General features: G+C 39.5%; 2 protein-coding genes across 2 annotated transcripts; one reads left to right on the top strand and one right to left on the bottom strand.

The window, feature by feature from the left end:
• Window positions 1–8,808: 8,808 nt before the first annotated feature.
• Window positions 8,809–10,246, top strand: LOC103696315 (basic helix-loop-helix (bHLH) DNA-binding superfamily protein). Its single transcript, XM_008777900.5, has one exon. The coding sequence runs from the start codon at window positions 8,898–8,900 to the stop codon at window positions 9,888–9,890; it is 993 nt and encodes a 330-aa protein (XP_008776122.1). The 5' UTR covers window positions 8,809–8,897; the 3' UTR covers window positions 9,891–10,246.
• A 6,200-nt stretch (window positions 10,247–16,446) lies between these two features.
• Window positions 16,447–21,351, bottom strand: LOC103696316 (chitin-inducible gibberellin-responsive protein 1-like). Its single transcript, XM_008777901.6, has 2 exons — window positions 21,137–21,351; window positions 16,447–18,376 (listed from the first exon to the last, which is right to left on the bottom strand). The coding sequence occupies exon 2, from the start codon at window positions 18,339–18,341 to the stop codon at window positions 16,656–16,658; it is 1,686 nt and encodes a 561-aa protein (XP_008776123.1). The 5' UTR covers window positions 18,342–18,376; window positions 21,137–21,351; the 3' UTR covers window positions 16,447–16,655.
• Window positions 21,352–23,142: the final 1,791 nt, after the last annotated feature.

The raw sequence follows: 23,142 nt of genomic DNA, 5'->3' as shown, positions 1-23,142 counted from the left end.
TGGCGCATCCGGAGCGACCAGATCCTCCGCCACTTCATCAGTCGGCACCTCTCTCCGCCATCACCGACCAGATCCTGCGGCCCCTCTTCCTCCTCTCCCGCGATCTGCATCCCAGCACCACGCCCCGGAATCAGCCGCCGTGATTCCTTCTTCCCTCTCTCCGCGTGCGCCGGACGGCTATAAAAGGAGGGAGGGGGCGTTCGATGGCAGGGGGAGCTCGGTTGAGGAAAAACAGGGGAGACCCTGTTTCGGTGAAGGGAAGAAGAGAGCCGAACCAGAGAAAAGAAATTAAAAAAAAAAGAGAAGGGGGGAGGGAAAGAGAATATTTTGTGATATTTTGGGAATGATGGGAGGTGAAGGCTTTCTTTTGAAGATGGGAGGTCGTCCGGAAGCCATGCTCGGCTAAACGTCTAGTCTAGGGCTGGATGAAGCCCTAGCAATGTATCAAGGCATTGTAGTTCTTATTTTCTTTATTATTTTGGAGCTTGTTTAAATTCTTATCTTCAATGAAATATTTCTTTTATGATGTTTAAACCTTGAGCATGCCACTTACTAATCATGTTTGCTAAAGTAGTCTAAGATGATTCATGCCTAGGAAGATGAAGTGTGCTGCATCCTAGATTAGCATACTTAGGTAGACACTTCATGCTACACCGAAGATGGATCTTCCTAACACTCTTTATGCTTTTATTTTAAAAGGCTTGTAGCCAATTTGCATGCCTCTCCAAAAGATAAAAATTAAGAACACAGTCCCTAATGCAATGCTACGCAGTGGATTCCAAACCCTAGGTCTATTTACGTTGATAAATTTCAATTCGTACTCATAGATTAATTTAGTTAAATCAAGTTAGCACATCCTTCTTTTTGATTTATTTTTAAAAGAAAAATAACTTATTCTTCAATCCCTATGGACCGACAACCGTAATCACTATCCTACAGGATACGTGCTATTGCGTGGTTTATTTTTGAAATTGAAAGAACCGATCAATTACGATATTATAGATAATGCAGAGGAGTACAAGTTCTCATCTGGTGGAAGATTTGTAGGAAAAGCTGAAAGTACTGTAGTTCATCACAAATTATTGGCACAGGCACATCGTTATGTCTTACTTCACAGTGACTTAATATCCGAGTATCGCAGGTCAGTATGGTTATAAGAAATCACAATTTACTGTCATATCAGATATAATATTCAAAACAAATAAATTTTTTCTCCTGCAGAGAATTTTTAGTGGCTCAGTGAAGCGCCAACAATAACATTCATCCTACCCCAAGGATTGAGCAAAGATGGTTGGTTGAGTTATTTCCTGAATGGTTATTAAAACAGGTTAGACGTTGAATCTTATTAGGTCTTTTATTATATTCTACGATCGAAACTTTGAAAAATTAATTATTATCTGACTTAAATTTTTTTAGGTACCGACCATGATGGAGAGACATTGTTCCAATGAATTAATAGTTCTTGCTCGAGGTCCGAACAATATTGTCAACAGATATGATGGGTTCATTATAAATGGTTTTAAATTTCATACAAAAAAATATGAAAAATTTAGAAAAACCCAAAATAGTAGAGTTATGGTTGAGGCGGACGGAAAAATTTATTATGGTGCCCTAACAGATGTTTATAAGTTGGATTATTACGGAAACTTTAAGGTAGTACTATTTCAATGTGATTGGGTGGATATAAACTCATCTAGAGGTTTGAGGCAAGATATAAATAGCTTCACACTAGTAAATTTTTCAAGGTTGATACATACTGGTATGCTATTGAAAGATGACCCATTTGTTTTTTCATCTTAAGCTCAACAAGTGTTCTACGTGCAAGACTCGAAAGATAAAGATTGGTCTGTTGTTATTAAGACTAAACCTAGGGACTTGTATGATATGGGAAAAGGGTTAGCAGAGAAGGATGATGAGACTTATACTCAGTGTATGCCTTTTAATGTTGCGCCAATTGATGAACTGAATTCTACTAGTTTGGTTAGGATGGATGTTGAATGAGAGTTGGCTAGTTTCTTTATGGTAAGAAAAATATTACTTTTATGCATTAAATTATTTTACAATTTATAAATTATTTCTATACTTTTAATATTTAACTAATATTGATTCTTTTTTGTGCATACTAGATTACAACATGCTGCGAGGAGAACGTTTCAGGGATATTGAGTTTCAGCACACATCCGCGGGATCTACTTCTGATCATTCCCAGCAGCCTGATGAGCCCTATACTCAATCTGGGTCCCAGTCTGAGCACGCGCCACCTGCAACTTGTCCAGACATGGATGACGTGGACGTCCTGGATAGTTTTTATATTAATTTCTCTTACAATCTAACTATTTTAAATCATTTGCCTTTAATGGACTTCTTATTTTATAGATGGACTGGGGAGAGTGAGGAGATCACGAGGGCCCGCTCGAGCACGGGACGTATGGATCCTACCTGAGGATGAGAAGATTGTCGTCCATTGCAACGAACTGGGGCAGCCCATTAAGAATGCTGCAAGCATTTTATCCACTTTTTTAGGATCGGTTGCATGGAAGGGATAATTGTGTCCGCTCAACTATACGAAATGGAATGAAATGTTTCCTTCGTATAAGATGGAGCTTCTTAGAGTTATTGAGGTAAAGAATTGAAGTTGCTTATTATCTTCAATTATTTTTTGATTTAACATTGATATAACATTTTTGACTTTGATGTAGAAAAAGTTTGTCCTTCCTGCAAATAGCTATGATTGGGTGCTGAAATTCGTCAACCGCAAATGAAAAGAATATAAGGCAAAGCTAAAGGCGGATTGGAAGCACGAGGGCATGACTGAAAATGTAATATCTCATCAGTGAAGGGAGCTTATCCACTACTGATTTTCCGAGAGAGCTCAGGTTGTGTATATTTTTTCATTACCTTAGATTGTATTTATTATTATTATACATTAGAAATTTATACATTGTATAAATTTTATTATTTTTCGAGGAAGACATATTTCAATATTGGTAGAGCTGCTCGAGCATCACAGACTGTTCCTCACACTTCAGGCTCCATTAGTTATGCGAGACATAGAGCTGAATTCGTAAGCTTTTTTGAAACTCTTTAAATTTATCTTAAACTATTCTATCATATAGCATGTATACTCTTGAAATATACTTTTTGTTGTAGATGGATGATAATGGGAGGGAGCCTGGTAGGGTGGAGTTTTATAAGATGACTCACACCCACCGAGATGGCAGCTTTGTCCGGAAGAAGTCAAGAGATATAGTTGTATATATTCATCTTTGACTTGTGCAGTATTTTTTTTTGGTTCTATTATTGGCATACATTAATTTGAATTTTTTTTGAGATATATAGGATAGGACAACAAATCTTATCTCAGAGCGCGTCGAGAGGTCATCATCATCCGACGTGACCAAACATATTGAAGCTCAAGTGCTCGCTGAATTGATGGGCCTAGAGCGTTATGGTCGAGTGAGGGGTTATGGCGTTGAAGTTACCCTCACTCAGTTGTCTTCAATGGGCACATATACAAGAAATGCTAGAGAATGTAGTAACACTGCAGAAGTTCGTCATCTTCAAGCAACTATTGAAGAGCTGAAGCAAAACCAAAATTTGCAGTCTCAGCTTACGAATATTTCATCCATGTTACAATGAATTCTTCCTTCTCAGGTAAATAACTATATATTTGAATACTTTATATATTATCAATTATGATATATGAGTTAATGTATCACATTATTCCTAACTTCTAATGTTTCTCTTTTTTTTTTGTAGATTTCTGATACTTCAAACGCTTGTAGAGATGATGATGGAGCTGAATTCCGTCCCTGATGCATTCTAGATTATCTTTTATGTGTTTGATATGTATATGTTTCTTATTTTTCAGAGTACATTGTAATTTGAAACTTATTAAGCAAATTTTTAATCAGATATGACAATATTCATATTTCGAATGATCTGAGTGTCTGTGTCAATGTATCAATGTAATACAGGTTCATATTGTTATAATGTATGTTTGTAATGTGTGTTTTATAATATGGATTGGTGTTTTATTTTTTTTAAAAAAATAATTTCCGACGCTTTTAAGCGTCGGTAAAAGACGTCGTGGCACTGTACCGGCACGCTTATGCCGACGCTTCAAACGCTTATATTAGCGCCGGCAAATGAGGATATGCCGACCCTTTAAAGCTCGGCAATTTGCGACGCTTTAAAGCGTCGGAGAAAACCAGGAGAAAAACCATGACGAAATTGTTCGTCGGGTTATCGCCGACGCTACATAAGCGTCGGTAAAGCCCGGTTTTTGCCGACGCTTTCCTCCTGCGTCGGCAAAAACTTTTGCCACTCTGCTATCTCCGACGCTTTGGCGACGCTTGGAGTTGTGTGGGCGGTACTTTAGCCGACGCTAAAAAGCGTCGCTAAAGGTCCAAAAAAGCGTCGGGATAGGTCTTTTTTTCTGTAGTGAGAGATTCACCATTTGATATAGGAAGATGTATCCAGAATTTTAAGACTTTTTTAACTTAAATGAGCCCGGTCAGTTTCTCTCTGTTTCTATCATTTATACAGATGAAGAAAAGATCATAGTTTCATATAGCAAAACCATAGCTAGGACGCCTTGATGCAGTGATTTTGATTAGATAAGTGAGCCCAATAAGCTTTCAGGCTAGCCAAGAAATAGCTATGATAGTTCTACTCACAAGAAATTTGGATAGGAATCATTTTTGTGAACTTTGAAATTATCTTCCATCCTACTCTTTTGAAAACCATACTACCGGTTTACATATTACATCACACGTAAAGAATAATAAACTCAAGTGAAGTTTTTCTCTTCTTTTCTTCTCTTCTCTTTTCAAATATCTCTTCTTCCAAGAGAACAGTTAATGATTGGATAGCCCGTTTCTTTAAGAATGTAAAAATTTGAAGTCATATACATATATTTAGTAGATATTTTGCAATAATAGATCATTCACTTGCCTATAAAATTCTTAGTGTAAAAATAAATGTCTAAAAGAAAAAACAAGAAAAACTCAGTTGCTAAGAACGAGCTAAGGAGATAATTTATAATAGTTGAAGAAGATATAGGACATAAATACATCATATCTAACGTATTTGGTCTAAACCAAGATAGTTTCATGTCGGACAAATCTGAGAATCGCCTACTTAAACTTTACTCATTGAGGGTTTTGGGTCTATATATGGGTCTGTGCATAACCATCCAAGAATTCGGTAGGGATTAGGTCCAAAGTGGACCAATTCTCGATCCGGTTGAGCATGAATTGAGACCAGTAAAAAGGGTTTTGGGTCTATATTTGAGTCTATACACAATCCATCCAAAAATTGAGTTGGGTTAGGTTGGGCTCAAGTAGAATTGGGTAGGGATCAAATCCAAGCTAGAGCAGTTATAATTCCCAGTTGGGTTGAGTATGAATCAAGACCAATAGATTACATGTCTAATAGGTAGCATTATTGGGACTGCTTGATTCTCCGAATGCTTTCAAAAATATGCACTAATGATATAAATCCAAGATATAATTAATAAGTTTCATGAGAAAAATGAGGGATATAAATGTAAATTTCTTATTTGTACTAAATAGGCTACAACATACGGATCAAGTCCAGATTTATATCAAATTGCATACTTGAAAACTAATCTTATATCTTGACACAGATATGATCTACATGTCGAGATTAGATTTTTTTTTAAAAATGAAAATGTCAAAATTAGATTTGATTAAATTTTTAGTAGGTATGAACTAGGTTTCAATAATTCGCATGAACCTTTTTAGGTGACCATTTTGTGGCCTCCTTGTAATATTTCATGTTTGCAATGAAATTATGGCGACACATATAAGCGGGGGTGCCAATGCATTCCAAATGGAAAATAAAGTTGTTCTTTAATTACATATTCAATAACACAAAATAATTTAATTATAAAATTAATCTATTTTGAAAAGGGTTCAGATCATCAAACATCAATGAGGACCTACCGATAGACAAGGATTGTGGGGGTGTATATTAGACCCCACGCCTCCACACGTATTGCCCCCATTTCTTTGTTTGAATGGGGAAAAGTTCAAGATATAGGACATCAGCTCTAAATCTTGAATCCTTAGGTTGTCCATTGGTGGGTTTGGTTGCTAGGGAGAGCAATCTAAATTGCCCCCACTCCTTTTATTAGCATCGTAACTATGGCTTTCAAAATTTATTAAAAAATATGTCATTACTATCATAATATGTAGTAATATTATTAGATATATTGTAATGTTATTAGATCAATCAATGAATATTGAAAAGAATCATATATAATGAAAACAACGAACAATGTAATTAGGTCAACCAATAGATTGGAAAAAAGTTAGAGATATATTCAAAATCTACGGAATGTAATGAATTTGGTATAATAATAGTGGACAACTATGTTCTTGCCAATCACTCTTGTGGGCACCCAATTGCCTCACAAGTCAAGACAAAAGTAATAGATTATTTAGAACAAAAATAAATTTAAAAGATTTAAAAAAAGATGTAACATAGAATACATAAAATTTCAGTGATTAGAAAAAAAAATATTTTGGTACACTGATAAAATAATAATTGCAACATAAATTATAGAAATGATCAGTATCGGCGATATAAAACAAAGAAATCTTAAAATCATATTTCTAATTTTGTAAGAAGAAAATGGGTTCCTCTCAGATTCATTTCCCGAGAAGTTGAAATTAAAATACTAGAAATTGAAAGCCTATCTTTGAAGAACTGCCATATAATGCCAGAGAACTGATACTAAAGAAAGAGATGGCAAGCAGAAGAATGCGGCCAGCCTCTCCTAGCCAGGCTATCAAAAGTCCATTTGTAAAAGGAACTGAATGATCTAATACTGCTTTATCTCCAAATAATTTTATCAGGTATAGTTGAGACACGGAAAAAATGTTGAATTGTATTAAATAGATTAGTCATTTGGAGCAACAAGTAGAATCAATCTCCCTTCTAAAAGACAAGTTCCATTTACTTGTAAGAGAATTCCAAACATCAGAGACAAGACAATTTTTGTTGGTGAAAATATCAAATAAAGCTTTTTTAAAAAGATAAAAATATCAAATAAAGTAGAAAAACCGAAATTTGATCCACTTGTCATTACCCATTTCAAATAAAATTCCTCCTAATTAACTATGATAATTCCTTTCCAGAGTGGTGAAGCAACAGTAGGAGCTGGGTGCTAATGCAAAAACTTTTTCCATACTTGATGATGCAATTTCTGAAACAATTTTGGCCAAGAAGATCTCTAAACAGTGAACAGCCTCCACCACCATTTTCCCTAGAACTGCCCAGTTTACTCAGTTTTTTATTCCAAGGTCACCTCGTAATGCTTCATACAGCAATCTTCCGAAGAATCATACAGTAAACTTCAAAAGAACGAAAATTTATGAATATTATAAATTTATTATTTTTTGGATCATAAGAAGATCTATTGAGAATTTTCTCTTGCCCTTCGATCTTCTCCTTAGAAGAAAAAGTAATACTCAAATCAAAATAAAAAAAAAATAAATTCGGCTTTTAAAGGGCCAATCAGATTCTTCTTCCTTTTACCGTTTTATTGCACTCAGAGCATACGGTACCCAGCCAAAATTAAACCCATCTTACCGCGCTACTTTGTGAAAATACCCCCACCTCCTTCAATTTGGTCCGCGCACCGGCCCCCCCCCCCCCCCCCCGGGTCCCTCTTTTTCTTTTCTTTTTTTTTTTTTTTCCTCCTCCTCCTTCAAAACCAACTTTTCTTAAGCTACACATATCTGGAAAAATAAATAGTACTGTAAACTGAATTACTTTTTTTGTGGTTCATCATTCTTGAGGCTTCACCTATATGTACTGCGAGTCTATACCAGAGCTCTTATGTAGTTTTTTTATTTTTTAATTTTTTTTAACTGTGTTAAAATAACCGTTATATTAAAAGTATTTGTACAATAACATAGTTTTATGAGGATATATACGTAAATATCAATCTTGGAAGGGTATTCAAGCAAAATCCGATTTTTAGTAGGATATCCCAGAAAAAAAAATTCTAATTAAAAAAAACCCAACTCTCATTAGGGTACTTTGGTTATTTCTCTGGACTTCCCGTCCAATTTGCGAAGCATAAAGGTCCCAATCCTCCACGAGAGACAATCCACGTCGGACGTAAAGGACAAAAATCCCGCACGTGCGGCACCGGTACTCACGTGGGTCCATCGATCGATGAAACAGCACATAAAAATCCTATAAATAACCAAATTACCGCAACCAGCGCCTTCACGCCAAAAAAAAAAAAAAAAAACCCTCGACGAGCCCACGTTGTCGGCGTCTTCTGAGAAACATCCCTTCAGATCGCTTTCAGCTCCCGGCACGTGCCTAGGGTATGCCCCCCAGCTCCGTCCGCCTTTTCCCTCCTGCCAGCCCTCTGACAAATCCGTTACCCTGATTCCACCAAATCAGACGGCTTATATTACCTAGAGCAGGTGGGCCCATCCGTTTAAGGAAATCGCAGCGGAAACCGGCGGGAGAGCGAGCGGCGAAGGATTTTTTTTTTTTTTTTGGCGTACACCGAAAGGCGATGGGCTGGACCGAGGGGAGTGCGACAGGCAGGTGCCGGTCGTCCGTACGTTGCAATCATCCTGAGGTCGTGCGGCCGCCGCCCAGGCCGGGCGTGGGGACCGGCATAACGACCGCGTTTTCCCGAGCAATATATTAGGCCAACAGAAAAACTCCACGTGTCCACCGGCGTCTGGAACCCCGCTCGCGCTTTATAAGGGCGCCGCCTCGCTCCCCTCCATTCCTCCTCTGAGCTCCATCTCTTCCCCTTTCATCTCGTTCGCTATCGGATTAAAGTTTTTAGGGTGAGGGTTAGACTTTCGAGAGAGAGCGAGAGAGAGCGAGAGAGACAAATGGAGAGAGAGATCCCGACCGGAGTTCCCACCATCGCGGCCGCTGTCGCCGCCGAGGAAGGGCTGATGGGCGCCGTTCCCAAGCTCCCCACCGCTGCAAGCTTCCCGGTCGGAGCCTTGCCATTCTACGCCATTGATTCCGTCGTTTCGTCTTCCCATATCGGGTGTTCGGCTGCTCCGTTTCCGGACCAGCTCGAATTCGGCTTCTTCGCGGAGGACCTCGCCGCCCTTCCTGAGTGCCACCTCGTAGACTGCCTCGCCTGCATGGATGCCAGCCTCAAGCTTAAGAGCCCCAAGATCGAGCCACTGACGAACGGGAAACAGGCCTGGATCTCGCCGGAGGTCGGGTCCCAAGGATTCCGCCGCCTCCCCGGCCTCTGGTCTCTGGAGCCGGTCCCGGAACCGGCGAAGAAATCCCCCATTTCGCCGCGCCTGTCCGGCGATCTGATCTCCATCATCGAGTCGTCTCATAAGCGTTTCCGGCCATCTTCTCCGCCCACAACTCATGCCCCCTCGCCACCACCGCCGCCGCCGTTAAAGTCTCCTTCCACTTGCTCCGCCTTCCAACGACGAGGGGCGGCAGGGCGAAACCTGAGGCCAGCGGTGCCATCGAGTGAGATCGCGCGACAGAGGCGGAAGAGGATCAGCGACCGGACGCGGATTCTGGAGACGCTAATGCCGTGGGAGCGGCGGATGGACACGGGAACGATGCTCCAGGAGGCGCACAAGTACGTGCGGTTCTTGGAGGCCCAGGTGACGGCGCTCCAGAAGATGCCGTGCTCCTCCGCGTTCGCGCCGGTCCATCTGCCGGCGGGCAGGTTCGGTGGGCTGGAGCTGCTGAACCGGCAGCAGTTGCTGCAGGTGATGGTGAACTCGCCAGTGGTACAGGACATGCTGTACCGGAAGGGTTTGTGCGTGTTCTCGGCGGAGCAGGTAGCGGCGCTCCCGCCGGCGGAGGAGCAAAGCCCGCAGGTGATGCGGCCCCTCGGCTAGCTCCACCGTCGCCAAATGAGTACCCCTCTTTCGTACCACCATACGGACGTCACCAGGTTACTTACAGCTAGCTCTCTTTTTTTTCGAAAAAAAAAAAAAATCCTCGATGGTTGTGGGATTTGGGACGATGCCGTATTCCATTTTGGGTAGTGTTTTCAGAGGTCCCGATATTACGGTGTAATTGTCTAAGCCTCTAATGAGGTTCTTCATTTTTCCACCTTTTTTTGGAAGATATGGATGATGGACACTGAAGGATTAAATATATCCAATGGCCATGATGTAACCGTTTGATGATAGTCTACGCGTACATTATCATTTGTTATATTAAAGAGTCGGCTTTTTTAGAGGAGTTCGTTTTGTCGGGTTTTCTTTTAATTTTGATAACGTTTCAGTTTTATTTTTTAATTGGTGGGACTGATAGAAAGGTAAAACGAGACAATAGAGCAGAAGAAGCCTTTTGCTTTCCTTTTTTTAACTAAACCCCCATAAGAGTATCGAAAACGTTTCAAATTTTGAAATTCTTGAAGCATGTCGGTGGCAGGGAAAAATACCTCATATAAGCTTACAAAAGTTTTAAAGAAGAAAGGGGTAGAGCCACAGGGGTACGTTTGTTTGGTTCGTTTGTGGAAGGGTATCTGCTCTGCTTTCGTTTTGGGTCTGGTGTTAAAAGGAAACTGGAATTATGTAGTAGCGATGATCCGTGTCGATCTGTTTGTGGCCGCCCGCTTCCTCACTCGCAGCCCACGTATACCCGTACAGCTGCGAGATAAAGGAATGACACGTGCCACCGAGAGCTAAGAAAACATGCGCGCTGAGGGGGAGGGAGTGATACGTGTCCGTAGGGACTAGTAGGCTACCGGTAGGGACGATAGGGTCGGAAAAGCACGTAAACGTACGATGCCTGTCGGAAGGTGGTGGTGCTACCGTGCCGCTGCTGCCGCCGCCTGCCATGCTGGCTACCTCTTTTCAGAAGAAAGCAGCAGGAGTTTCGGAAAAGGAAAAAGGAAGCAGCAGGAGTTTCGGAAAAGGAAAAAGGAAAATCGTTAGAAGACAGATCCGTAGACAGCATGTATTACAAAAGTATCGCTGATCCGATGTAGTAAGTTAAGCAGGACTGTCTAATTGGTGGGGTTCAATTAAGGACTAATTTAGTTCGGAAAAAAAAAATCAACAAAAAATTTATTTGATTGGAGTTTTTGAAAAAAAAATAAAAAATAGTATTCTCGTACTTATGTTTTATGAAAAAAAATTATGAAAAATGTTGGAAAAGTTACTTTCTTACATATTGGGAATTAGATTTTTTTATTTATTTATTAAGTATATCTTAGATATTTCACACAATTTTTTTAAAAAAATGTAGGTACTCAACCAAATATAAGGCATACCAAACATAAGACATTCTGCATTGTACCGTTTTCTTATGATTAACCAAATATATCAAATTATTTTTTCAGATATTATATTTTGTAAATTAATTTTTTGATAAAAATATTTTAATAAAAAAATGTGAATTAAACAAGTTCCGCCCATCTGCATGGATGATTGGGTTCAAAAGAAAATCCTACCATCCATGATGTCTAGGGCCTTGGAGACACGTTATCCATGACGTCCAGTAGATGAGTTCAGCTCCATTATTGGCCAACCCTAACAAATTAACTTTTGGGAACCCAATAAAATATCGACAAGTTAGTACTAGTGGAGGCGATGTCTTAATTATTTCTTTGTTTTTCCTTCTTTCTGCGTCGGAGAGGGCTATGTCCACGCGCAGTGTTAGCATAATTTTAGATCTCATGTAACAACCTGCATCGTCCATAATATTTTCTTTATTAGTATGATTTTGTATCAACTTATATTATTTTTCTTTATTAGCATGATATTATTAGAGTAGTTTTAGGGATCACATAACAACTTGTATCAGTCAGTAGTATTTTTTGTTATTTGTGTGACCCTCTACCAGGCTATATTATTTTTTTGTATGAAGTATATATACAAGTATATATAACTCTTGAGATGTACCGAATATAATAGAACGGAGACTATAAAATCACTTTTTTCTCTCTTTTTTTCTTGTTTTTCTATTCTTCTGTAAATATGTTAATATGGTATCAGAGCCACCGATCACGTAACCTGCTGTCATCATCTCTTTCACATTTGTTATGGCCGTCGTCGCTATATTTAGAAGCTTTGAAGACCTCCATTGTCGATCTATTGATCTATGTTCTCGGATGAATCAACACTCGAAAATCTTCTATTTATCGACGGATCCGAAGATCCTTTATTTCTTCGTAAATTGTTTATTTTCTAATGAATCAATATTGATCTCATTAGTAGATTTGTATATCTTCTATTTTTGGTAGATTAATACTCGAAGATCCTTTATTTTCTATGGATTTGCAGCTCCTCTCTGCTGCTTTTCTCCTGAGCTTCAGTTCTTCGGTTGTCTTTGTTCACCGTCGTTCAGCCCCATTCTCTCTATCTTCGATTTTATTTGCCGCTTTCGACTCCTTCACTATCCAGTTTGAGATTTCTTGCTCTTCTTTCATGGTACCTCCGTCTACGAAAATCATCGACCTTTGGTTGCCTTCTCTCCGAGTTTTGTCCTCGCTGCAACTGTCATCTTCTATGTATTTTCTTGCTGCCACATTATCAGACAAGTTAATCAGCTATATTGATAGAAATGTCCATCTGTCACGTCAGTTAGATGCATCAGTCTATCATATCATCTTCTGAGTTGTTATGTCAACTCTTAATCTACTACATCAGCTTTTGAATTGCTATAATAGCTCATGTTTTGCAACATCTGACTCTATGCTGCCACGTCAATTTTTGTTCTACCACCATGTCAGTCTCTAAGCTGCTATATTAGCTCCTAGTCTATCACGTCAGCTTGTGAGCTACTTCTCTAACTCTTCATCTAATACATCAGTTTTTCAGTGATACAGTTTCCAAACTCACATTGGCACCTATATTACCATCTTGAGTTTGACGGGGGATGTTGGCACAATTTTAGGGATCATGTAACAACCCGTATCGTCCATAATATTTTTCTTTATTAGCATGATTCTGTATCAACCTATATGATTTTCTTTTTTAGCATAACATTATTAGAGTGATTTTAGGAATCACATAACAACTTATATTAATCAGTAGTATTTTTCATTATTAGTGTGATCCTATATCAGAGTATATTATTTTTCTTGTATGGAGTATATATACGAGTATATATAACTTTTGAGATGTACCGAGTATAATGGAATAGAAAAATAAAATCACTTTTCTTTCTCTTTTTTTTCTTGTTTTTCTCTTCTTTTGCAAATATTTTAATATGCAGTTTGGACAAAGACTGCCCCATCACCACATCCCCCCACCCCGCCCAACCGCACAAAAAACATTGGCCAAATACGTTTCCATCAATTGATAGTATTTTTCTGGATTGATATTAGATCGTGCGCATGTGTGAGAGAGATGCTTGCTTGTCAATGTCGAAAAAAATCTTCGGCAATCTTATAACATGGAAACAGAAAATATTTTATAGAATTTTTATGTCAAAAGCATTGCGATAACACCATTAGAGTGTGAAGATTTGATGTTGAATGTCTCAAATAGAAGAGGAGGAAAGAACAGACAAGGAGATCCGGGTGAGTATTCTTTCTCCTTTATGTTTTCGGCATGTTCATGGAGGAGGAAGGATAATTAGACTTCATCCTGTTTAGATTTGGAAGAAAACTGTCCAGAAGATGATGAGGGATGGAAAAGGAAAGCCGCGAGTTCCATCTATGAGACAGCAGCCTCGCAGCCAGGAACCCAAGTAAGCTCAATCCTGATAGAGTATTTCTGCACCTACTTCCATATCTGGCTAATGATGTGTCACGCAAACTTGACACAACTTCTACATTTTATCCACCAAATCTTTCTGACAAGTCGAGAAATTATATTACTAAGACAGGACTGCTTTTGAGACTCAGAAAATTCCATGTTCATGAAAGCAACATTCATTGTTCTCTACCTCACAGCAAAAAAAAAGAAGGAAGAAGAAGAAAAAGCCTTCAGTTCTCTTAGACAAAGTCCGTTATCCTTCAACGCCATCACACTATCGCCCAATTGGTTTATGAAACACAATCTACAAATTTGTGGCAGAGATCCAGCCCGCATGCTGCACCAACTGAATTATTTTTTTTATTTTTTTGTCAATGAACCAATTGAATCATTATTTTCCTCAAATTCTCTATGGGACTACGACAATGGTGTCCACTATGATCCTATTTATTCATATCATGTGCTGATATGATGTTAAGGATGGTCGCAGCTGAGGTGGAGAGTGGAGGAATTTATGGTTATAAACCTAACAGATGATTGCACTTTTCTCTCAGGAGCTTGGAGACGAGATTGCATGACTTTCAAGAGTGGTGATTGCTGACTATTGTTCTCAGTCGTGACAGACGGTCAATATAGATAATTCTGCAGTCATGCTCCCAATTCTGGGGCATTGGCGAGTTAACAGAATTTCTTGGAGTTAAGATGGTGGATTACATTGTTAGCAGAATCTTAGAGTTCATATAACAACCTGCATCACCAATAATATTTTTCTTTATTAACATGATTTTGTATCAAGCTATATTATTTTTTTTTGTTAGTATGATCTTGTTAAAATAATTTTAGGGATCCTATAACAACCTGTATCATCCATAATTTTTTTCTTTGTTAGTATGATCATATATCAGCTTATATTATTTTTCTTATATGAAGTCCGTATATGAGTATATATAACCTCTGACATATACCGAATATGATGAAACAGAAAAATAAAATTATTTTTCTCTTTCTCTTATTTTTCTCTTCTTTTGCAAATATTTTAACATGCATTGGCAAATACTTGGGGGTACCATGGAAAGGTGTCATGGAACTTAGGAGAACTTCAAATAACCAAGGCCGAATGATACAAAAGCTGGATTCCTACACATGGAGAACTTAATCCAGATCCGGTCAGTGTTATGCTCCGCTCCCATTCATACATATACTGTCAAATGTTGCTGAGCCGAAGAGTTTGTTCATTTGGGTGAAGAGTTGAGAGAGGTTGTCTTTGGGGCCGTGATGTCACCTAGGAAGTGGCACACCACTTCTCGGTGTAATTTGTCGACCGAAGAACGACGGCGGGTTGGGAATTCTCGCATGTACATATTTGGTGGAAAGCTCTGTTCGGTAAGGTGGCCGAGAGGATGATCTTGGCACCTGATTGTCTGTTGGTGACTGAGCTTCTTAATCTAAGTATCACTTTTCTGGTGACTGAGCTTTCTAAAAACATCCGACTAACAGATCTAACATTGGTGATACGAGTTCAAAAATCAGAAGTAGGATCGCACTGCAAGTTAGTAGTATGTCCAAGATCGGACTCAGCACCACGGAATGAATCGAGAAATTGCGGGCATTTTCAATACTAAAAAAATCAATGTCATTTATTGATTTTGCACCTTCTAACATCTCGAAATGAAAATTTAATTGCTTCAGTCTATGGAATAGGGTTCAGAATGACGAGCTTTTTAATTAGTGTTTTCTTCCTATAATTGCGAACAGCTTCTTCAGATCCTAAAAACTTAAATTTGGTCCCCCAAAAATATTTCTGGCTACTGCGAATCTGCCAACACCCAAAAACTTAAAATTTGGTCCAAGAGTAGACCCAGCGGACGGATTCAGTAGTCATAACCTCGACTCAAGACCCAGGGGACAGCAGTCCCCTCAACCGGATTGCATCAAAGTAAATTTCAATGGCTCTGTTCATCTAACATCAGCAAGAGATGGGTTCATTATTCGGGATCGAGTCAATGGAGGGCACTGTTCCCATTGCTACATTTTCAGTTCCCTGTTGCTGAGTTAAAATGCAACATGGCTCGGACACAAAGCTGCAATCTTGGATTTGCAAGCAAATAGGGTGATCTCAAAAGGAGATTCTTGCACCATAGTTGCATGAATTAGTGGGGACCCAGCATTCTCTTCCGAGAAATATTAAGCAAGAAGCAGCTTCCATAGTTGGTTTCTGATGCACTCATTGTCATCGGGAGGTTAATCAAGCAGCTGACTATCTTGCAAATCTGGCGACAAGCAAGCTCGATATCTTCCCTATGCTTTTTAACTTCATTCAAGCTGATGCAACGAGTACCCTATTAAATATATAGGTCTAGTAGTCGTTCTGTTTTTCCTTTTTGCTCTTGGGGGTCTCCCTCTGCTGTAATCCCAAAAAATGATATCATGATGCTCTGCGAAGGCTTGGCACGCTCGGCTTAAAGAGACATTAGCCATCAGAATAAGAATAAAAGACATTCAAAACTGTGCAGGAGAAGTTGGAAACCAGTTAATTTGCAAAGGATGCAATTCATGCAATACCCATGGCAGGAAAGCTGCCAGTCTTAATCAAGCCAGAGCTGATAGCCAAGTGCACCAATTGTTACCAAGTGCACCAACTGCTGGAGACCTGGATTCAACCCCCTTCCTCTGATAGTCAGCCTGGGATCTACCTATTGTAGTTTGAAAAACAAAAAGGTAAATTTTAAAAAATGAACAGTGGACAGAAAAATTAACCTCCTCGACCTACTATAAAGATTGTATCCCGGGCCAATGTATAGATTACATCAGATGCAGCACTCACATATGCATACATACAAAGACAAGAGGAATGAACCTGCACCAACATGAGAATCATACAAAACTTATTGAGGGCATTCATAACTCGCTAAGCTGTTTTCCTAAAGTGCTCTGCGTAAAGTTCTACAATCAGTACCACGCAGAGGCTGAGATCAGGTTCCTATTCTTCCAACCCAGCAACATCGCACCATCTTTCTCCACCAATGTATACTTATCACTGTAATATCCCAGCAAAGTCTTTATCACAGAATTCACATAAGAGCTAAGTGGGTAAGGCTTGAATCCTGCCATGGTCAGCCTGGATCTCCACTTCCCAAGCAGCTCATGTCTCTCCACCCTCTCCTTCCCTTCGCATGCAATGATATTCACTATGTCCTTTGCCAGACAGTGCTGCTCCACATGTATCCTCTCTTTGTTATCCCTTGGCAACGTTACATCAATTGATTCAAACATTGCAGAGTAGTAATCCAGTGTCTCCAAGAATCTCATCAAGAATGGGGTTGTGTTGGTGTTGGACTCTTGCTCCACCAAAGTAGTCACTTTTGGTGACAAGCCCTTCACCATCCTGAGCAACCCATCCCTGGGGTTATTCACATCAACGCTTTCATCAGGGGTGTGGTGGAGCTGAAGAGTAAAATTCACGGCAAGTGCTTCGCCTGGTCGGATGTCTAGCATTTCTCTTGTGACCTGCGGCCCATAGACAGGAAGGCCATTGAACTCCAAAGGGATGTTGAAGTTCTTGGACATATCAGATAGCATCTTCCCAACAAGCTGCAAACCATCTCCTCGGGCATACGCTGACACTGGATCATCGATCCCTGTGATCCGAACATGTGGAGGACCAGCAGGCCTAGCAGCTAATGCCTGTATTAGAGTGATCCACTGAGTCCCTTGAGAAATTTGAAAGTCTATAATGTGGATCCTGTCCTCATGCCTCAGTGCTTCAGCAATTGCTCCATTCGCTGCCATGTAACCAAATTTGAAGTAAGGGCAGATATCATACAAGATCCGCATGTAGGAAAGAAGTTCCTTGCTTTCAGGCTCCCGGCACCCCAGGGTACGGTAGATGTTGGTGCCAGAAGACTCATGCCTTGCCACCAAGCCTTCTAGCATGTAAGCACCCAGACGTTGGATAGGTCCTCCAGTAATGGAGACATAATCACGGGCTTCCTGGACCAACATTTCAAATTCATTTATCTTGTTCTCGGACAACGCTTCAGCACAGCTGATAAGCAACTGTTTCACATCACTCTCTGGAAATTCCCTCATCTCTCTCAGACGTTTCTCTGGACGGACTTCATGGTTTGGCTTTGGATATCTGCCAGAAATATACTGGGGCTGGACAACAGCAGGAGGTTCCATGCAAGACTCATGTCTCCAAGTCCTTGATCGCTGCTTTGTGAGCTGAAGCAGTTTGTTTTCATCAGACTCCAGATTGGTACTAGTTGTTGCCTCATCAGTGTCAGGAGCCATAAGAACAGTCTCAATCTCTTGTAAAGCATGCCTCATGCTTTGACTAGAAACTGCATAAGATGAATTAGATGGTACCTGGACACTCTCTGCAAGATGAATATGGGTTTGCCTGAATGAGCTGCCGGTTTCTAGTGGTGAATACTGGGAAGGGCTGACCCCTGAGATGCTCTCTGTGGAGCTATGCTGCTCCTGACTGTTGCTCTGTACAGATTCGAACTGGCTGGAAAGAGGAGAATTAGGCGAGTTGCCTGTACCAAATTTAATGGAACCTAACGCCCATTCAGTGTATGCTGGAGTTATTGGAGAAGGAAATTCATATTTGAAAAGCTGATGCGAGTCCATGCTAGAAGGACGGGCATCAGTTATTAAAGAGATTTCTGCATGGAGGAAAGAGAACACAGTTCTTAGACAATCGAGTGATAGAAGACCGTGGAAAATCATGTTTATTAGAGCAAACTTAATTGTTTGAGTGTAACAAACTTGCTTGCACATCTAGCTTCTTAAAATTAATTCCTTAAAATTGTTTGAGGGTAACAAGCTTTTCACTACAGTGTAAAACCACAAATTGTGTACATGTCAATGACTGCTAAATTCAAATTCAACTTATGCTGAGATCTTCCATAAAGATAGAAGAGTTACGGAACCATAGAAACTTCCAAGACTTGCAAAAACATCTTTTTTCTGCAAATACACTATTTAGCATCATTTTTTTGCTTCCTAGGTGGACAGTTAAAACAAGTTTTTACGAAACCAGGTCACAGAGTCCATAGTTAGTATCCTGCTAGCTGCAGTAGGATATTGACAGCAGATTTGTCTATTCTATGATAGACTAGGTGCATGTAATTACATCAAGGTGTGTCTTGGGAGACTTGATAGAAAATATCTCACTTACAAAAGTCAGACTGTCATTCGAGCTGTTATGTGATATTTCTGACAGCGCCTCTAAGAAAATTTATCTTACCAGCAAGCTAAAGAAGAACATACACTATTCTCATTCAATTGCAGAAAGCATCCACCCATGAAAATGGACACAAGCCTCAAGCACCAAACGTGTAGATTGTAAACAGCGAAATGAGATGTTATGAAGCAAATCAAAAATCTAATCTACCACAACAAACTCCAAAATAAACAAGCATACTAGCATAACAGTTGCTAGCATTTTTTCATTTAAATATTTGGTAGCTGTAAAATCCAATTGACCATTCAAATTATGACTCAGAAATCAATATAAAATGTTTCATATAATTCATCATTAATTTCGTAATTAAAAACAGTTTCTATTATACCATCTAGCAATATTATATCACCGAACTTTGCCTTGGTTAAGATGGAACAACTCTGGCCACTTGTGGCAAGGGATAGTGGTTCACTTCCGAAGGGCGTCGACCCTTGCTACTACCCCTGCATATATAAATCCTGGTTCCACGAGCAGTGGCCCAATCTGCCCAAGGGCCTGGGCTATGGCCAAGGAGGGGGTCAGGTGAGTATAAGGTAGAACATGTGGGGACTAGTTCCTCCTAACCTCAACAAAATAAAATATAATAATGAAAAGATTTCATTCTTTTCAATTTAAGTTAGATTGCTTTCAAGTTATGCATAGCCTAGTAATATGATGCATGTAAGTATACCATAGTACTCCAATATAAGAAAAAAAGATCCCTCTCCCTATAAACACCCAATCTAGTCTCTGTACTCAAGCAACTTATTCAGTATCATCAACGGAAAAAAGGTCTGCCTCCTCCCTCCAGCTGTCTGACTGAAAGGTATGCACTTTTCCTTCCATTTCTCAATTTCCATTTACATCTTTTCTCTTCCTGTTGTCTCAGCATTTTTCTCCTGTAAGTCCCATCTTTTTTGACCATTGCAACCAAAACTATGCTGGTCCGCCCTTGTATCTTTCATCATCTTCTGGCTTTCCATAGTTGGTCATCATTATTCTCTTTCTTCCTATGTCTCAAATTGAGGATAGTATTATATGCCGATCTTGATTAAAAGAAGATTCCAAATTAATCAAGTCTAAGTAGCTTATTTCTAGAAAACTACTAAGGGGTTGCTTGAATGAGTGGCAAAAAGAGGTCACAGCCACCAGCCACAACCAATCTCTATTTTTTCTGGGCTGACTGATTCCTCCTAAAAGATGATTTATCTTATCCTTGTCACTTTGCTTCCCCAATCTCTTCAAACCACCCAATATGCTCCATGTTTTTAGAACAAGAGCATCTCATCGCCAGACCTCATTAGACAGATAAGATGTTCCAGCATTCAAACAGCCCCTTAAAAATATGTATAATGGGTACCTCTTAGCCATTATAAACCATGGCCTTGATTGGAATTTGAATTTCTGCTACGATCTCATTCTGCTTATGAACAACCCAGACTTTTTTAACATTAAATATCTATATACAATTGATAGACAACTTAAGAGCTGATTTCCTTTTTTGCACGTATCATGTAAAAACATATAATAATTAGGGGAGCAGGAAAAAAATGATGAATTTAACTATAAGCAGCTAAACAATCAACACAGAATAAGGAGCAGCACATATGTTCAGATTTTCATTTTCTAGTCGCGAATTTTCTTTCTGGCAAAAACTCAAATTTGTTCCCAATCACAGAAGAAATCATAGGATAATGGAAGATTGAAACTCAAAAAAAAAAAAAAAGTAAGAATATAATCAGAGCATAGCAGCTAAAGCACATGCTGTTCTCTTTTCCCCTTCATCTGCAAGCCTAAGAATCAAAAGATTTATAAATTTCATATTTTTGAATCTAGAAGCCAAAATACTAAACAAATAAATAAATCGATCATCTTAAATAACCGGGACAATTTCTAACTACAAAAAAGTAGAGATATTTTCCCTTTTTCTCCAGCTAAATTCCGGGAACGTTTCCCAACCCTCACTATTCTAAAAGGAACTACCATCAACAAGCAACTCTAGTCAAAAACAAAAATCGATCTCATAAACAGAACCCTTTCCTTAAGTAGCAAGTAAATTCAACGCGAAATAGCAGAATTCCGCATACAAATTACAGCAAACTCCCCAGCAAAAGATTCGGAAAAAAAAGCAAGAAAATACCAATTGCAGAATGAAAATTGCTGGAAAAAAAAATCCATCAAGAAATACGTGAAATTTCACCTCCAAGGCCCTCAAAATTGATCCAAACTCCGACCACGCTCTTCTTCTCCGAGAATTAGAGCTCAAAAATTTCCGGGCTGAGGCTTTATAGGGACCTCTGGGAGCGGCCGGACACCTGACGGCGTCACTCACGGGCGCCGCACGGGCCAGCGTTTCCGCGTACTTGACGGGCCCCGACTTAACGGCCACCGTAACGGCTCGGCCACGCGGCCAGCGAACGTTCGATCGCCTCTCCCCCGCGCACGCTTACCCACCTGCGAAAGGGAGCGGGGCCCATCCCGCACGGGCCAAGCCCGCACGTGACCTGCCGAGCCTGCTCACGACACGCGTGACGCCTGGTGGACGTTGCCTTGACACGCGTGATGGCCACATCCCCACCAGGCATCTGACTTTGACCTGAAGTGGAACCCAAGCCGCGTATCCACCCCCGTCTGTTCTGGATCAGACGGAGCATAACCCCGCACGTAGTTTGTTTTGACCGGGTAGATCCCATCTGGGCCGTCCATTCGGTGGATCCAAGATAAGCTCGTGACGTCGTCGTGGTTCGGTGGGGCCCCACCGCAAGAAAACCACAACGGAGGGAGAATAAGGCAACGGGAACCATCTCCCGGCTTCTAGAAGCTCAAGCAGACACATTGCGCTTTTTTTTATTCTATTTTTAATTTTTTATACGACATGTTCTTTTCTCCCCTACTTTTTTTAGCAGCGGTTCCAAGTTGCAACGGAAGTGATGTTTTATTTTATAGATGTTAATTAAGCAAGTATGATCTAAACTTGGATAGCTATAGTATTATATTAAATGCTAAGTTGGCAACTATGCTCATTTGCCCGATGGAAAAAAAATGTAAGGGAGTAGACATTTCTAATTAAAAAATGTGAGAGTCCACGAGAAACCGTACATGGTGGTGATGCTGCGGAAGTGAACCAGCGTGCGCGGGTATGTCGTTTTAAGTATTATATGAGCTTTGTTGGATTTGGTGTTTGATCATTATCTACTTCAAATTTGCAAGGAGATTGGAAACAACTCTTATGCCACGGACCTTGGATCAAGATGATCTCCTGGAATGCATAAAATCTAGGTGGAGAAAATTCATCTTTGTAACTTAATTTAACTTCCGATTCGATATTCATGAGTTTTGAATGAAGAATGAGGGGCGCCCTTTTTTTTTTCTTTTCTAATTTTTTTATATTTTTTTTTAATGATTTACAATACCTAATTAACTATTTAGAAATGAGGAATGTCTCCATGTATGTATTTTAGAAATGTAGTAGGTAGAAACACATCAACATGCAGCATAATTCCATGTCCATGTATTTAGATTTTGCTCCAAAGGAAAGATAATCGAGCAATAAATACTACTTTCCCTTTCACGAAAGGTGATTTCATAGAATTGCTGAAGATGGATTGAAGAACTTTACCTTGGATAGCTATGAAAATTTAAAGGGTTATAGTGTATTAATATGAATAATGATATAATTTTCACAAGCTTGGGAAGATCTTTAGTGCTTATTATGTTTCCTAATTAGCCAATCATATTTGAAATTTCCATTAAAATTAAGCTGAAAGGGATCAATTTGGAAGTTGAAGCTTCGCCAAGTTTTAAGAGTATGGTACAGTTGGCAACCAATTCTCACCAGGAGAATATGTAGATATTAAGAGGAAAAAGATTGAAGTGTGTTTTTTAGCAAGAAGAATATCAATCACTTGTTAGCGCAATGTCACCATCCCCACCTTATCTAGTCTTACATCTCTTTTGTTGGGAAATGATTCCTTTTCAATTAAACTTTCTGCGCCAGTTGAAAGTCTTGATTGTTGTTCATAGTCTTCATAGTGACAACAAGATTAGCCACATCAAACAATTAGTCTAAACATTTTAGAGTTCCAAGTGGGGATAGACAATAATTTTAGCTTAATTTTATGAAATTCTAGGAAATCACCTAATTTTAGCTTATCCCTAATAGCTAGGAATAATTTTGAGAACCAAAGCAAGTCATGAAACTCTCAA

Source organism: Phoenix dactylifera, chromosome 1, assembly GCF_051530095.1.
Source record: "Phoenix dactylifera cultivar Ajwa chromosome 1, Ajwa_hap1_PhDact_Kaust_v1.1, whole genome shotgun sequence".
NCBI lineage: Eukaryota > Viridiplantae > Streptophyta > Magnoliopsida > Arecales > Arecaceae > Phoenix > Phoenix dactylifera.
The sequence above is the reverse complement of the archived record's forward strand: the minus strand, read 5'-3'. Positions and strand labels throughout refer to the sequence as shown.